Source organism: Diadema antillarum, unplaced genomic scaffold, assembly GCF_040938485.1.
Source record: "Diadema antillarum isolate AM-2024a unplaced genomic scaffold, OU_Dant_1.0 seq00000288_RagTag, whole genome shotgun sequence".
NCBI classification, from domain to species: Eukaryota; Metazoa; Echinodermata; class Echinoidea; order Diadematoida; family Diadematidae; genus Diadema; species Diadema antillarum.
This window is the reverse complement of record NW_027271315.1, coordinates 12324-30768: the sequence shown is the minus strand read 5'-3', so window position 1 is coordinate 30768 and position 18445 is coordinate 12324. Positions and strand designations below refer to the sequence as shown.

The following is an 18445-nucleotide window of genomic DNA, read 5'->3' as shown; positions in this document are numbered from 1 at the left end:
CAGTGTTTTAGGTCCATGTCAAAATAGGTGCTGCACTTCTTCACTTCTGCAAACTCAACACATCTGTATCAACAGTCATATGCATGTTATAATTACTACAGCTGTATCATAAATCAAGGTGATGCTGAATAAACTAGGATTAACACATTTGACACCATAAATTAATGACCCAGCATTTTCTTATGTGAATCTCATGAAATGGAGATACATGGGCAACTGTCTCTTTACACAGACTATGCCCTGCGCATTAGTGAGAAGAATCTTTCACACATGCTCCATGGTTCCACTTTAGATCAGATGCCCTTTTTTTTCTCCATAGAGGGTACTGTTTAATACAGTGTATCTACTGTACGACTCTTTGCTGACTGAAAGACAAACAAGTCAACCATAGTTATATGCCAGTCAGAATTCTTTATTCTTTTCTACGTTGTTTTTAGTTTCGTTTGTTTGTTCTTTTTCAGCTGCAATCAACTTCAACTTTCTTTCTCTCTGATGGCTGTTCAATATCAGCTGTAAGAGCATAAACAGCACTTTGCTACTTCACTTATAAACTTAGTAGTTCTGCTGTTGTGCAAGTTTTCACCAGTGCAGCATTGAATGGCTTAGCGATGTGCAGTAAAACATGTCTCGCCATTATGTAACACAGCAGACTGCCTTGTTTCAATAAACCTTACAGTGAAATTTCATCAGTGGGCTATGGATAATACAATGTAGGTCACAGAATACTCGTCTTTAGAAGCTTCTGCTAAGGACAGCTACATCTGAGAATCTAATAATTTTTAAGATACAATATACATGTTAATGTACGATCTTAGTTTGACCTTCATGTAGATAGAACAATCTGGGCCTCCATTGAGCGATTTGGAAGGTGATCATTTCACACGTTAAAAGAGACCCACTTACATGGGCAAAAACAAACACATCTTTCTTTTTCTGTTCGGTCATTTACGATGGTAAAAAAAAAAACCAGTTTGTGCTCTCCCAAAACTCTGGGTTCTTTGCTATTGCTTTTGCTACATGTATGTATCTTTGCTATGCCCTGTTTCTCATGGAGAGGCAATTTAGATTTCCCTATAAAGATGCAAGGTGTACTAAAAATGAAAACCTAATACTTCATGTCTGGATAAATGGGAGTCACATAACGCCAGACTGGAATTGTAACTGATGTGAGGCACACAAGGATTCATCTTGAAGGGGGGAGGGGGAATAAATAAAAAAAAAATACAAAGAACAAAAAATGACCAAAATCTGACGGCTGAACTTCACAAAAACATACTGGATGAATGAGTATTTGTCTTTGGAATTTTTGCCGAGTTTAGGAGCAGTTGCCTAGCAACTTTGGAAAAGATTCTGAAATGTGAGAAAACCTGAATACATTTTTGCTGCTTTTGTTGCTCTTCATGTAACACTTAGTAGAGCACAAAACTGACTGAGAGGGCCACACTACCTACAATGCACACTCAAGACAAGGACCTCCTGAAGCATGGAGAAATGTTCCTTCATTGGATGTCACTGCAGCCTCTCTATCTCTCATTTGTGGTCCACCACTTCCCACAGGTTGGACAGGGTGAAGCCATCCTTGAGCTTCTCGATGGCCAGGCCCAGTTCCTCGGAGTAGACCGGAGGTCTGTCCTTCTGCTTATCCCCATCGGCAAAGTAGGCCTGGGGGGAAAGGGACATGTAACAAAACAATTAGACCTTTAAACCTTATAGAACAGGGCCCCGTTTCATAAAAGATGTTAAGGAACGGCAATTCCCCATAGCAACAGCCAATCAGGAAGTTGTATTCTTTTCATTTGCCATTTCAGCATGAGTTGCTATCATATCAACTTTTTATGAAATGGGGCCCTGGTCTCTGCTATGCTGGGGGGGGGGGGGGGAGATATGAAATTACATGTGTACCATGCTAAGATTAGGCTCTCTGTTATGGGAGGCACTATTTTCACAATTAATTACTTTCTCATCTCTATCATAAAATCTGTGAAAATATAAATATCACATATGCAGCACATGTTGTAGAAGGCAGAAGCACTAAACTCTAATGGATGAGATCTATGAGCAACTATTATGATGATAATAGCAATGATGCCAATAATATGACAAGAAGAATCCATAGCATTGTATCCCGATACTGTTTACGCCATATACATCTGTATTTCGGGAGTCTAAATTCTCGCAAATCGGGAATTCCTGACGGTTTCGCGAGTGGTTAAATTTGTGATCATGGAGTCATGTACTAAACAGAAAAGTGTACACGCATAAGTCACATTCACATTGGGATCACAGTCACTATTTTCGCGTGTCTTTAATTTCGCAAATAGCACCTGACTCACGAAATTCGCGAAAATTAAAAACTTCGTTAAATATTTGGCATAAATAGTAATTATCACCATCAATACTAGCTGTAATTTGTTTACAAAGGCATTCCAACAGGCCTGTATATGCATATTATATCAATAAAAAACTCTCAGTCTAGAAACAAAGCAACACATACAGCAAAGGCATCAGACTGTTCGTCATCGTCTACAATGTCAATGTCGTCCTGCACGTTCTCCACCACCAGCTCATCCATGGTCTGCGGGATGTCGTCGACCTCGAACTCAACGCCCAGGATGGGGTTGCTGCTGTAGACGCGGTGCAGCGACTGAATCTCTTTCACCACTTCTTGGAGCTTCTCGGCCGGGTCGATCCTGAAGCCGAGCACGTAGCCGCCGCTCTGAGAGAGAGGAACGTTTGTGTGCAGAAAGTAAGGCACAGTTGCAAGTGTGCTTTGTTGAATAAAGCACTATAAAATGATATATAACACTGACACTTGCATTGCAATGTCACTTCAAGTTTAAATAGTTACAAGTAGTTACAAACTACAAAAAAAAAAAAAAATCAAACATACCTAAGTAAAACCTGACAAATGTAGAGGTTCAGATTTCGTCGACATTGACCTAAAATTGACCACAAGCATGATCTTTACCACTGGTGTGTGTACAAACCAATATTAGTGTTAAAAGGAGGTGATATCATAGCCTCTTCTTCTATACAGGTAGTTGTCACCAATAAAACTTTCATATCCCACGTACAATTCTGATGAAACTCCTGCTATTTTTGGCCTTATTTCACTCTGTTTACTTCAGAAAACATGAACACACATGTAGTGTGGGATTGTGCTTTAGGGTGCTGACTTTGTTTGTAGCAAATTTTATTCGCAGAAGTTGTGTGAATGGATGACATTGATAATATTTGCTAATGAGTGATTCTACTTCAGCTTGTATGCTCTGTTTGTTTCTGGTCCACAATTTGATCAGACTTCATCTGTGTTCAGTCCACCTATTGGAACATAAAGTCAGTCAATATTTTCAATAAGATTAAAGACCTCACCAAATCATGCTCTGAAGAATGTAATCATATACTTCTTTCATACTTAACAAATAAAAACACATCAAACATCTAAGATGGTCATTTTGGTGTAACAACCATGCACTTGAATCTGCTGGCCCTGAGATATTGTAATCAAACACAGAGTTAAAGCATGGCTCATCAAGAACCAGCCAGCAAGGGAATAACCTGACTAATGACTAATCGACCATCATTCTGTATCAATTGCCCCTGCATGCATATTTTACTGGTTGTGCAAGACATGTTTTACATATGAAGCTTCAATTTTGGTCCTTTCACATTAAAAAAGCATGACATAGGCTAGCCCCTCATTCACCTAACATCCATTTGTAGAAATCATTATATTTTTGAATTGCACACTCCTTCCAACCCGCCCCCCTCCCAAGTTCATTAAGACACTTCATCTACTACAAACCTGAACAGATGATTCCACAACCAGAGCCAGGCCGAATTTTGAATCCCTAATTTTCACAGATCTCTGGAAATAGAAGGAATGAAATTAGATAAAATGTTATACATGTCCCTATCAAGTTTAGAATGAGCATATCCTGTACATATTCTGCAATTCAATACAAGTCTGTGTCGAGCTTAACACTGCATATCAGATTGATCAAACATAATCTTTACATGACATCATGGAAGATAGTAATGTCTTCAAGAGGAGGGCAGTGTGTAGCCTTATGTTTATAACACATGAGCCCTTAGACATAACAACTTTCATTTCATCATTATGATTATCATTGTTCCAGTAGTTAATATGCCCATTTAAAGAAAGTTAACTGAATATGATTATCAAAACACACTGTATCTCAATATAAGCATATTGTATTTATTCTCTTGCACGATGACTAATCTGAATATCAGATGCATTAATGGTGAGAGCCTTAAAGAGGAATGTGTCACTGTGACTATCAGTATGTTTTGTCTACTTTTTCCTAAATATTCATGTGTTACACATTATACAAAATTACCTGCAAGCAGTCTGAATGCTATTTGAATGGCGTGGCAAGTTCAGTACAGCAATGCACATTGTTACAAAAGGATAAATGTGACCCTGCATCACAAAACCAACAAAAAGTTGTCAGACATGAATTTTTAGTTAAGAGCAGATTCTGAAAGAGCAGACTCTAAGCTTTAAAATTATGTATAACTCGACTCAAATGGACTCTCCTAACCTATCTAAATATTGAAAAGAAAGGACACACTCTGGAAAGTATGAAATGAGAAAACAGGCTCTGAAGTACAGGGTGTATTCAAGCACTTAATCTTTTACCAAGCTAGGCTAGCTGTAGGATGAATAGAACAAAAACAGGATGTTGACCACTGGAGCAACAACAATGAAGGGATTATCAGATTACGCTGAAATTGAGCATGCTTCATGAACACATTCTGTAAATGATTAATGCCAACTTTCAGTGCAGTAGCATCATTTTCTCTGAAGTTATTGGAGTTGAAAGTGAGGAGTATGGACAGGGTTTTTAAGAAATGAGAAGAGGGTTCTATGAGAAACACCTAATCACACTATTCCACCAAAAAGTGTTCAAGAAAATCTGCTGAAAACACAAGTTCCTGTTTGTTTCATTATCCCAAAATTTAATATAATATAGGAAAAGACTTACTCTTTTAGAAAATATGAAAAACTCAAGATTGGTTAGGTTGACCCATTTCACCTATTTTCAGTCCTCACACAAAATCACTGCGTGCGACTTTTTGTTCGTTTTGTGATGCACGGTCACAAATAGGAAAAATATTGTCTACTAAAATTCCACACTGGCTACTATACAGCTCACTACAAATCTATTCTGTTTTTCTTTCTTCTTTTGGAGCAAATATCTTTCTATTTCTTACTAAAGTATCAGAGTAATGTCGACGGCATCTACAGGTCAATGCAAATGAAGTTATATATTATTGATTTTATTGCCTCACCATCTGAAGGTACGGAACGCTGACATTGAAGGCTTCGTTCATGACTGCGTGCCAAACAAGTCGCACATTGGTGATGTAAAATGTGCCCAAATTTCCCTGCATAGCAAAAAATGAAAATATAAGAAGTAAATAGAAAGATTAATGGCAACACAGGCAAACACATGTCATGAATAATGAACAAATGAATGAATGAACAAACAAATGAATAAAGAATGAATGAATACAATGAATACAATGCATTCAGTGAATGTTTGATAAGTGTCCACATCCACTACAAGTATAATAGAAGAAAATTTGTTAGTTGCTTTATTAAATTCCACAATTTACTAAAAATTTACCATGTCATGATCACCAGACATAGTTGTAACAACATATCGAGTACATATGTAGACATAATATACATTGTACATGATGCGTTATAATCATCTTTATTTATTTCTTTGTTTATTTTAATAGGACATTTTTTTTTAATTACCTTCAGCAATTTTTTCTTTGTCTAACTTTAGCAAATGATGCAGATAGCAAAATTGTATTAAAGCATACATGTACTTGGTACTTTGCTTAAACTACTTTGCTTAATGTTACTTTTATTATTTGATGCCAACATTTTTGTACAGACAACTCCTGTTTACAACAAAGTCCTCAAGACAAGCAGTTTTCTTTCATTATATCAAAGTTTTGTTTTAGCCAAACAGTAGAGTAATGTAAAGAGATACAGATGATAATTTTGGTACCTCAATTCTTACATCATGGTAATGAGAATTTCGCTACAGTGCACTGTATAACATTTATAAAGCATTGTTCATGGGGCCTTGGTGGCTATCGTATATCAAGAGAATTTCAAAATCTCAAAAGAAACAGCTAAATGCTCATCTAACTTTTGCCATTATTCACTGAATGTCTACTTCTGCATTTTGCTGTGGGATGAAAAGAACTGGAACAAAACCTTATGACAAAAGAATAGAAGCAAAAGGAAAGAAAAGAGAGGGGAGAAAAAAAAAAAAGTTCCAGTACCTGATCACTAGAAAGATTCCAAACACCTTGCACTTTATCATACACCTGTTCCAGTGGTAACATGCGAAGTTGCTTGTTGCTGATTATGGCACCGCGCAGCTTGAGATCCCGGTAAAGTTTGGATGTCTCGTAGGCTCTGGAATGATACACATGAACAACAAGCAAAGGAAACCATACGCATTCAGAGCAAAACGGTGCAAATGTAATAGAATAGCTTTCCAATGAATATAAGCCTTGAACCTTTCAGTCCATACATACTTGTACATTCAACATTGTGTGATTTGTTACTAAGAAATTGTGATAAAGTCGCAGAACACGAACTTTCTTATTTTGATATAATAAACTTTCTAAACTATTGTAAAAAGCTTTACATCTGCTTATGATTTGTCCCATTTCATCCACAACAACACACCACAAAGCATGCAACCAAAGGAATAGTGTTGAGAAACTAAGCTTCAAAGTGTTGGTAGAATCAGGCAAGCAGGATGGAAGGCATGTAAATATAACAGATCAATTCTGAGTACAATGTCACCATGCTTCAGAAGAACAAAACAGTTTCAAAGTGTACTTGTCCATCTCTGCACCCAAGGAACTCAATTACATAAAACTTGCCATTCTGTGTGTTTTCTATCATTTTCCCTTGGTGTCACCTTGGGTATCAATATTCTTAATCCTTTGTCCAGGAAAGTTTTTCAGGATTCATACAAGACAAGCATACATACATGTATAAAGAGCACATGACAATACATACAGCTTCTACTGTGTAGTTAAATGAAATTACATGATAGCTCTAGTTATTCATTTGTCATGAATGCATTCTGGTATATCAGAGATCATACACCATCAGTCAAAATATGACATGGAAATTAATGTGTGTTGCATCATATTTCACACTTTTGTCTACATAAAATGCTTAGTGTCTGATAAAAAAAGTGGGATAATCATGTAAAGACATGACATGGTATATAAATTTCGGTGAATACACTACCTGTGTACGGAAATGACTGTGGTGAATAGTCTTGGGGAGCCAGGCACTAGGTTGGTGAAGATGAATTCAAATCTTGTGTTGTTACACTTGGTGAGAAGGTACAGTGCTTCTGTAGGCCCTCTTAATTTCTATATTATGAACAAAATGATACAAACAAGCAATCAATAACCAGATAACAATTAAGTATCAGATATACCATGAACACAAACAGTTGAATAAAGAATAGAAAAGGAGTTTGAATGCAAAAAAGAGAGAGAATCAGTCAACAAATATAAAAAAGAATATAATTAAAAAAAACCTACATAATCAACTACAGGAAATAAATCAAATATGAAAGACAATGGTATTAAGTAACACATAAAAATCTACATCATTCCTACAAAGCATGACACTGGGGAGTGCGCAGTGCCATATTACAATTGGGAACAGGGATATACAACGAGTGTATGAAAGGAAGTGGAAACGAATACATGATGCCACATTGAATACCGAGCTGGTTTTAAAGCTACTTTTTATGTGCTTGCTCTTTTATTTTGTGTGTGTGTGTGTGTGTGTGTGTGTGTGTGAGCGTTTGTGCTCGTATCAAAGAGTGGATTAAAACAGGGGCTGTGCAATGGAGTACATGTAATGATTTAAGATTAAACACAACTGAATTTGTAACAATGCAGAGGGAGCCAAATTTTTGACTGCGTAAATGCGCATGGCATGTCCCATTCGGCAACAGACATCCATTAATGAAAGCATGCTGACAGATGTATGTGAAAGGTACGTGCCTATTTCACACTTGTATTAGGCTGTGGACTATTGTAAAATTAAAATTAAGTTTTGAAATGTGTATACAGGTTCAAGTAAATTTATCAGATTTATGGTGACTAAATTGCAAATTATGGCAATACAAGGATGACATACAAATCTGGAAAGGAGATTTGAATATTTTCAATAACTGCAGCCCCCCCCCCCTCCATACACACAAACACACACATACATACAAACATACAATGTATAGAAAGGGCATTTGCTTGTGGTTCAAGGCTAAAGGATAAATAAAATCCTAAACAAATTGCACGAATGGTGCATCTCAGAACATAACCTTACCGAGCTTGCTGTCCTGACGGTGATGTTTATGATGCAATTCAGTCCCACAGCTGTAAGAACCAGAATGAGAAAAAGTTGATGCATAGTTGTCCTAAACCACACAGCTAATATCTGCCTTGTCTTACTGGGAAATGAACACAGCAATCACAGTTTACTGACAACCCTATAAAGTGAAATACATGTACAAATGTAACACAAGAATGCATCTATTCAGGCAGACTAAATCCACTTTAGATTTGGAACTTTACATCTTGACAGTCCAATCCAAGCCATTAAACTCAGGAATTGATTAAAATAAAATGCTGACAAGGAAAGAGTTATACCTACTGTGTATCCAAACCAACTAAAATGTGTAAAATAAGCATGACATGTGTAGTATGAAATACATTTCTGAAAGATGAACAGACCCACCACATGAAAAGTGTTCAGTTAGTCAATTAACATATAGTCTATTTTTTATAAACATAATGGTGATTCAGAGCAGCACAAATACTGAGCAATTTGCACATCAGTTTCAAGTTTGATGCATTTCAAAAGAGATATAAAGTGGCAATTACGATACTATTGGTAGTGATTGTGCATACCACTACTGCTACTACTGCTACTACATTTGTACTACTACTACTACTACTAATAATAATAATCATCATCATAGTGCTTACAATACAACAACTGCTACTAATGAAAATGACAGACATAACAAAAGGCATGGTTAGACGGGCAAAAGATAGAGAAGTTTAACATCATGATCTTAAAGATCTCGAAGTTTTGCCAATGTGACCACAAACTTCCCGCGAAACTTCCTATGAAACTTCTCATAAAACTTCCCACTCCAAATAGGGATATTTCCCTCACCCCGGCCAAACTTCTCAATCTGTTTGCGGGTGGTATCTCCGAAGCGCGAGGCCATTGTCATGTACAGATGTGCATTGTTATATCAAAATCACTAGCCATCGGACGGCGTGCTCTTTCTTCTTTCTTGCGCGTGCGCACAAATGACCCAAACTTTTCGATCCAAAGATCGAGAAGTTTGGCTGCCAGTGTGACCGCATGACAAAAGATCGTGAAGACTTCGCGATCTTAAACTTCTCAATCTTTTGCCAGTTGACCGCGCCTACTGACAATGTTGAGAGAAACACTAAGGAACTTACATAGATTGACCCTCGGTAGAGATGTAGAATGCCAGATGACTCTCAGATTTGTGACCAGCAAACGACCTACATGGGATGAGGTACATGAAAAGCAGCACTCCTGTCTTAAAGTGGCAAAGAAAAACTGAACACCAGTTACCGGTAAAACAAACATCCTGCAGTTCAACACACCATCGACCCTGGAATAAATCTGCGGACATGAAATACGCTACCCTCATTGCTCACATTGTGCACTGAAACACTTTCAATGCAATTAAGGTATGGATATATGCATTGTATGTAATATAACCCTACACAATGTACATGTTTGTGTATAGTGGACAGTGATGAGAAACAAACAAACGATTATTATGTGCAGTCACTGAAGGGACGAAGGGAGTAAATGTTTGCATACTTATGTTCTTGCTACACTCAATACAGGCGACTGCTGTCGGTACCTTTGTTTGGTAACTGAAATGAACATTTCCTCGCATACAGGTAGGGCAAAAAATACACTAAAAGCAATTTGAGCATATAGAGTGGGCCTTTGCATAAATATATCAAAGTTGAGTAAGTGTAGTCTCACTTCAAGTCACTCACCTCTGTCTCCATTGTTACCCTTTGTGTCCTCAATGGACTCAAGCTTGTCTATGACAGCCTCACCTGGTCTCATGTTCATTTGACTGGAGAGAAGTTACCATGAAAGAAAACAGGCGAAAGACAAAAGGCTCTAAAAGTTGCAGGTCAGTAGGCAATATGAGTGAGCACTGTAATTTTTCCCTGCTGTTTTCTTTTTTTTAAAAACTTTATTTATACACTGCATCAGGACATAATTGCTTTCTCTAGTCCTGACTTAGAATTCATGGCTGATGGTTGATGTAACAATCACACTAGGCATCTAGTACCAAAAGTAAAATGAGAGATGATGTGAAGAAACCCAGTGCTTTGCAGCTTGTATCCTACGGGTATATGACTATTGAAGTCATTCTTATATTTTACATATACATCCCTATCCTTGATGAAACATGAACTTCACAATTTCCTACAGTACAAGTATAAGTACTAGGATAATCAATCCATCTCACTTCTACATTTCGTCACTTTATCACATTCTTTTTTTTTTTCTTCTTTGCCAATGCCTGCACGTAACGCATAAAGATTTGATTGATAACACAAAGACCAAAAAAATTTAAAAATCAATAAATTATAAATAATCTGTATGCGACTTTGCAGATATCAGTTGTCCTTGTGATTAAATTTACTTTTCCTTCACTCAAAGAAGCTGGGTATTAGAAATTTTATATATTTCTTTTTATCCTTTTTTTTTTTTAACATCTATGATAAAACTATGAAACTTCTTGTCTCCTACCTCATGACGTGGCATTTACAATCCTATGACAATATGATGACATGTTTTTCCCTTTTTTTTTTTTTAATAGGTGGAACTGAGTTCACAGAGGGCGCCCTTTGTTTACTCACGTTGGGTTGATGTCAAAGCGCACATCCCTGTCCTCCCACAGGGCATCATAGACTGAAGAGCTCATCTTCAAATGAATAAATCACTGTTGAGAGAAACAGAGCAAAATCCAAAAATGTTGTTGGCCTCATCATACATTTGGCATACCATACATATTGTCATATTCTATTAATTGCAATATACCCATTTGTCATCATCTTTAAAAGGCAACAAGCTCATGTGTTTGAGTATTACACAATCACATTAATTTCCAGTGTCATTATAATACATGAGCGTACAGTCAAATTTGTACTACAGAAATAGGCACTTGTTTGTATCTGCCAGAATAATCAACAAATCAGGTATATTACCACGTATTAGGATTGCTCATGGCTTAGATGTTTACCATATTGCAGGTGAATTAAACAAATATAATAATGTTGAGCAAACAATGCAAATGTTCACATAATGTATGTGTGTGTGGTACACGTTTACACTGATTTATTCTGCTGTATGTACATGATGCAGAATATCTCAAGATTGTTAAATCAGTCCCCATTTTAATATTATTACAATGCTGATAGTATCCTATTCAAGTCATGCCTCCTGGACCCACTTCGTTGTTTAGCTGAAATCTTGTCCCATTTTAAGGCAGGGCCCTTTAGATCTATGGAATCTAGTATCTACGGCATGTAGAAATAAAATAGCATTAGACTACTGGTAATCCTGGTAGAAAATGAATTTTTATTTTATTTCTAGTTTAGACCATCCATAGTTCTCAACAAAGGCTGGAGCCCTGAAGAAAAAAAAAAAAATGAATCAATTGAGTATATGAATATAAGAACGACCCAAGTCCATGGAAGACCATTTCGAGTAAACTAAAAAAAACTTCATATTTTTTTTGTTTGTCCAATAATATTCTATTTAACTGTGATGGGAAGGCAACATTGTATATACAAATTAGAACATATATTATTATGACAATTAACATTAACATTAATTGTGGAGACGCCATTTTGTGTGATAGACTTGGGTCGTTCTTTGATTCATATGGACTTGGGTTGTTCTTTGATTCATATACATGATATTCTGCTATAGAGATGAGAGAAGGACGAGAGAGGGCGCTATAATATGAATGTAAGAATGACCCAAGTCCTTCATTCTTACATTCATACAAGATTTAACTCATTTATTTCTGGCACTTCCGGGGGTAATTAGGACTTATCATTTACACACAAGATGAGTCCATGCATAAGCTACAATTTCCCATGTCAAACTGAATTTGACCAAAAATTGGACTTGGGTCGTTCTTATATTCATATACCGGTACTCAATTGCTATTTGTGCTGTGACTAGAATTTATGATGATTTTTAATACCAAGAAGTAGACAGCATACTACGGTAAGTCACTAACTACAAATTGTACAAAGTAGAAGTAGAGTCTACATCTACTACATGTACTACAGTTTCCAGTGATCCAAATGTATATTTTAATTCTATGGGGGGTCTACTACCACCCAATGAACAATGGCCATGCCCAAGGTAGCCTTGGGTGCTCTCGGGTACGCGGTTAATTTATTCACATATGTTGTGCAACATACACTCGGCTGTCTACACGTGTACCCTGTCGGCCAATAACTCATATTATGTGCAACACATGACTGGTCACATGTTCTGCAAACTCATGGTAAAGTGGACGTAGTGACTAGTGTTCCTTGATTTCCTAAAGGCTTTTGATTGTGTCCCACATCACCGACTCTGTGTCAAACTTGAGTGTGTATCATGGCATAACTGATGATGCTCTTCGCTGGATAACATCGGTCATCACTCCTATCTTATCGCCAGCAAGTGTCATGGTAAATGGGACTCGCTCATCATGGAAACCTGTGACATCAGGTTCAGTTGGCAGAAATGACCACCTCCTCAAATACACACTACACAATCCCCTAAGCCGCAAGCACAATTGATCCATACATAGGGTAACATCCCCAGTATTCTGTCACTTAAGCTTTTTTGCAATATTTTTCAAACTAAAATAATACATACATACATCATATCTACAGCAATGTATGTGAAATATATCAAATTTCTTTAATCTCAATTTTCATTTTGTTAAATATCACACAGAATTTCACAAAATCCCAAAATATATATCACCTTGAAAATTCCCCAGAATATGGTCACTGCGACCAGTATTCGGTCACACGATATGCGCGTTCAAAGTCAATGCGTGTTCAAGGCAGCTGAAAATGCGCGTGCGCGCTACCATGTTGGCACAAAATTGCAGCGGGGACGATGCGGCGCCCGTTGGTGACCAAATACTGGGGCCTCGATACTTGCATTCAACCCTTGTACATTGAGACACTTCGTCGGCATGATACGGAAATTTTGTTTTTCTTTTGCGTTTTTGAGGATACCATCACACTCCAAGCTTGCAATAAGCAAAAAATCCCGCGAGAGAACTGCCTATTTCTCGATTTTCAGTGCTTTTTCGGCGACATGTACTCTTAAAACTGGGCCTTATCCACGCACGCTTTTGGAAAGTAGCGCCAATTCTGCACTTTTGACGGTAAAATTTTGGATTTTGGATGGATTTTTGGAGGGGGCTAAGGGAGTTTCCTGTTGTGAATGAGTGTGCAAGTATATGAATTGATGCGATTTGCATGTGTTGTGACAGTTGAACTTACTGGCTGGTGACTAGTGATAAGTGACCGAATACCGGTAGCTGACCAAATACTGGTAGACTGTACTCTTACCCTATACAAATATTCATTTTTTCCAAGAACAACAAAACTGTGGAACCACCTATGGTACTTTGTGTTTACAGTTAAACTAGAAAACACTTCAAGAACACCAACTGCTTTCCAATTGGCTGCCCTCCCATCTATTTGCTATGCAGCCCCCAGTAGGATCCAGGATGCTATACCTAACGCAGGGCTCCACACTAACTTTTATTTTTGGTGGCCCAAAGGCAAACATCCGACCTTTTTTTGGTGGCCTGGTCAGGCCACCAAATTCTTCATTTCTGAAATTTTGGTGGCCCGACTTGCGTTTTTGGTGGCCCCGGGCCACCAGGCCACCGTTAGTGTCGAGCCCTGCCCTGCCTAACGTTGATACACCTGTAAAAGGCTGTAACGTTAGATCTATGTTTAGCTTTAACGTTCGGTCCACCGGTGACCGACTTTGTTTTTTTAATTTTAGGCCCTATCGTTACTTCTTTTTCTTCTTTAATATTTAAAGGGCTATATAATGCAGCCTATCAGTATCACGAAGATTAGATAACATCCCAGTAGTCCTATAGCTTCCCACGAAAAATATACAAGGATTACTCCTTCAAGGTTCAGTCTATTACTGTAGAGCCATCTGTACTATGGGGAGTATGGTTTCCATGCAGTAGCTTGGAAATACTTGGGTGTATTACACCATCACTTCTGATTTGAGGTGGACTCAACACATCAACAATACTGTCAATACAGCCAATAACGTGCTTGCATTTCTGAAACGCAATCTTCGCATAAAATCTTCTGATGTTTTAAAGCCACAGCTTACAAAACATTGGTTCGACCAATTGTTGAGTATGCTTCCACAGTTTGGGACCCATCTACCAAGAACCTAATCCATCGAGTGGAAATGGTCCAGAGAAGAGCTGTGCGATTCACTTTAAATCGCTACCATAACAGAACACCTCGAGTGTCAACCAAATGCCACAAGAACTTGATTGGACCACTCTGGAACAGCGCAGAGAAAATGACAGGCTCATTATGATGTACAAAATACACAATAATCTTACTCCTCTTTCAGCACAGGACTATATTATCAAACAGGCTACTCAGTTGACGAGAGCCTCGCAACCACACTCCTATCAGGTACCATATTCGAGAACTCAGTTCGGGAAACCCACTCACAAGGGGGGCCCCTCCTTATAAGTAACCCGTCCCCCTTATAAGTAACCCCGTCCCCCTTATAAGTAACCCCCGGGGCACCCCTTATAAGAAGTCTCCACGCTTTTTTGCAATGCAACGCGAAAATGAAAGGACTGCGGCAATTCGCTTGATTATGTCCATAAAGCTTCACAAGTTTCCTAGTTACTCACGAAATTTGAGCAAAATCGGTTTGAGGCATCATATCTAAAATCATGGATTTAAATGCGATGTCAAACGACCCATGCGAATGCTGAAATGCGAGCGATTACTGGCGTGAGTGTCGCCAGGCGCGGCGGCGCGGCAATGCTCGAGTGCAGACGTGGCGACTGAGTACGGAGACTTTCGTTCATTCAGGTGGCTCGTCTGCACTCAAGCATTGCCGCGCCGCCGCGCCTGGCGACACTCACGCCAGTAATCGCTCGCATTTCAGCATTCGCATGGGTCGTTTGACATCGCATATAAATCCATGATTTTAGATATGACGCCTCAAACCGATTTTGCTCAAATTTCGTGAGTAACTAGGAAACTTGTGAAGCTTTATGGACATAATCAAGCGAATTGCCGCAGTCCTTTCATTTTCGCGTTGCATTGCAAAAAAGCGTGGAGACTCCTTATAAGGGGTGCCCCGGGGGTTACTTATAAGGGGGACGGGGTTACTTTTAAGGGGGACGGGTTACTTATAAGGAGGGGCCCCCCTTGTGAGTGGGTTTCCCGAACTGAACTGAATCGCATCGGCATTCGTTCTTCCCAAGAACTGTAAGGAACTGGAATTCCCTGTCGTCAGAAATTGTTTCAGCGCCATCTGTGGGATCATTTCGAAACCGTCTAACGGTTGATCACAGTGGCTAGCTTTTTTTCGTCAAATTTTCTATGTGCTTGTAAATATCTGTAAATAAATTGTATTATAATGTAAATAGCACCAGTCTGCAAGAATCTTCAGTCTATTGAAGGAGGCAGACTTAATCAGAAGAAGAAGAAGACTAGTGCTACGGCAATACACAGATACAAATTAATCGGACTACGGGCCTAGAGCGCCTATGCAAAATATTCCGCGTCTGTTTATTTTCGTTGTACGGGCATTTCGAACAAATAAAAGACAACAGAATTGCCACATATCTATTCCACACAAACAAATGATTTGAACAGGTTAAGAATTACCTTGATTTGCGGTTAAATAAGGACGTAAAATAGTTGGAGAATACGGTTGCTCAGGGACGCGGAAAGTCAGTAACAAGCCCAGCCTGGCAGATTTATTTGTACACGTTCGATGGCCCCAAAAAGAATGTGTGTTGATTATGCATTATTTTGTCGCTAGCTGGCGACATTCCTTTTCAAGATCAAGACGAATACATTCGCTTTCTAAACATCGCTTCTTCAACATTAGTCTTATAAAGACTTGTGATTGATTCAAATCAATCGTAACTTTACGATTGAATGCAAATCCATCTCATTAAAAAAAAAAAAAAAAAAAAAAAAAAAAAAAAAATGATTAAAATCAAGACAGAGAACTGCATTCAATCAATCACAGGTTGCGATTGATTGCAGCTTACAAGAGATTTGTGATTGATTGATTTCTATCACAAGTTTTTAAGACAGGGCCCAGGGACCTACCCTTGGAAAACTGTAATAGCAGTACTGACAGACTAGGGAACTTCTAAATGACAGAATTGAATGATTTTAGCAGAATCGAGCATTGTTTATCGTTTCAAATTCTGCAAATGTTTTCTTTCACGGAACTGGTGAAAGAAAAATATCACAGCCAACTGGGAATGCAATGGAAATCAAGACGTAAAACGTGACAGAAAGGATTATCAATGTGAACAAAGAAGAGTTTAGGGGCGGATCCAGGAATTCTGTAAAGGGGAGGCGTCTAGTTTAGTTGCAAAATTAAGGGGGACGCAAGCACCCTCTCCCACTTTTTTTATTTCTTTTGTTTTAACAAAAATTAAAGAGGGACGCGCGCCCGGTGCGTCCTACCTTGATCCACCAATGGGGTTTGTTATCACATTTGATATAGACAATATCTATCTAATAGATTCTTTCTGGTAATACAGGTGTAAATGCCATTAATAGACGATGTGCAAGGATATTAGAAAATAAAAGACGAACATAGGCAAAGCATGTATATTACCCCGGATAGACAATAATAGATTCTTTTTGGTTATATAGGTATAAATGCCATTAATAGACAATGTACAAGAGTTTAGAAACCCCATCCCCCCCCAAAAAAAAACCACAAACAAACAAACAAACAAACACATCATCAAAGCATGTACATTACCCCGGAAAAGAACTGACAGGCCTCTTATGAAATAATTTCATTCATTCATTCATTCATTCATTCATTCATTCATTCATTTTTCATTTCCAACAAAAACATATAGATATATTACAAAAATTGAATACAGTGCATAAATTTCATTATACAAAGTAAAGGATAAATTTACAGAAAACTTGTAAGTATAGGAAAATGTTGGGAATGGGGAGGAATGCTAAAAAGCTGAGCTTGTAGGCTGCATCCCCCCCCCCACACGTAATACAAGAAATTATATGATCGATTGACTGATAAACATTGAAAATGGATGAAACAAAGAAACTAAGACAAAAAGACCTATAACCTAACTTATCCGAAACAAAACCCTAAACAAATCCCTACACTAAGTCGCTGTCATGCCGGAAAAGAGAGGAGTGAAACAAAGTATAGTATGTGTGTGTGTGTGTGTGAGTGTGTGTGTGTGTGTGTGTGTGTGTGTGTGTGTGTGTGTGTGTGTCCGTGTGTGTGTATGAGAGAGAGAGAGAGAGGGGGGAAGAAAACAGCTTAATGCGTGGAGTGAAGATAAAAGAAAAAAAATAGGACACGAGAGGTAGTGGATGGATGGAGCCGCTTAGCTGTAATTTCAACAGAATAATTGTATTTAGTTTGATTTTACACTTCTTTGCAACCAATAAAGAATCAACAATTCCTATAACTATTCAAAATAATTTTCTTCAGATTACTCTTAAAAGAACTTAAACTTGGAGATATCCTTAAACTGTTAGAAAGATTGTTGCAATATTTAGGTCCAGCAAATGTAAATATAGATTGTGTAAACATAGTTCTAGTTAAAGGCAGCTGGAATTCATCTGAGTGACGAGTCGGATATTTATGGAACGAGCGGTTTCTCGCAAACATACTTGTGAAGACAGACGGCAACAAATTATTAGAAAGTTTATACATAAATTGGCCAAGACAATAATAATAAATATCAGTTATCTTTAAAATTTTGAGAAAATATTTTCAGAAAATAAAACATCGGTGTGGGCTCTACAAGAACATCAAATGTATTAATAATGAAGGAATGGAGTTTCGTTTTCTAGATTCACATCACTCTATTGATAAGACTACAATGATTATGGTGAACTCACAATGTTGCCAAATTTATAAAATGAAGGGAATTTTCTTACTTTGATAAAATTACGAGACTCGTATTCATTAAACAGACATTTTAAAGAGGAAACCCAGCCCAAAAATAGATAAACTTCA

At 37.8% G+C, this 18445-nt stretch overlaps 1 protein-coding gene across 1 annotated transcript; it reads right to left on the bottom strand.

Annotated features, from left to right (window-relative positions):
* Positions 1-1289: 1289 nt before the first annotated feature.
* On the bottom strand, positions 1290-16158 carry LOC139730039 (BBSome complex member BBS5-like). The gene is made up of 11 exons (XM_071640953.1): positions 16081-16158; positions 11023-11105; positions 10144-10226; positions 9565-9630; positions 8414-8463; positions 7319-7446; positions 6331-6466; positions 5317-5412; positions 3806-3868; positions 2495-2716; positions 1290-1662 (listed from the first exon to the last, which is right to left on the bottom strand). The coding sequence occupies exons 2-11, from the start codon at positions 11085-11087 to the stop codon at positions 1531-1533; spliced, it is 1041 nt and encodes a 346-aa protein (XP_071497054.1). The 5' UTR covers positions 11088-11105; positions 16081-16158; the 3' UTR covers positions 1290-1530.
* Between the last annotated feature and the right edge of the window lie 2287 nt (positions 16159-18445).

Bases quoted from the DNA above. Each gene is read 5' to 3' on its own strand.
- LOC139730039 (XM_071640953.1), bottom strand. From the start codon at position 11,087: ATGAGCTCTTCAGTCTATGATGCCCTGTGGGAGGACAGGGATGTGCGC. The intron at 7,447-8,413 runs GTAAGGTTATGT...TTCATAATATAG, and splicing joins CCGTCAGGACAGCAAGCTCG to AAATTAAGAGGGCCTACAGA. The intron at 3,869-5,316 runs GTGAGGCAATAA...TTCTATTTCCAG, and splicing joins GCGTTCCGTACCTTCAGATG to AGATCTGTGAAAATTAGGGA.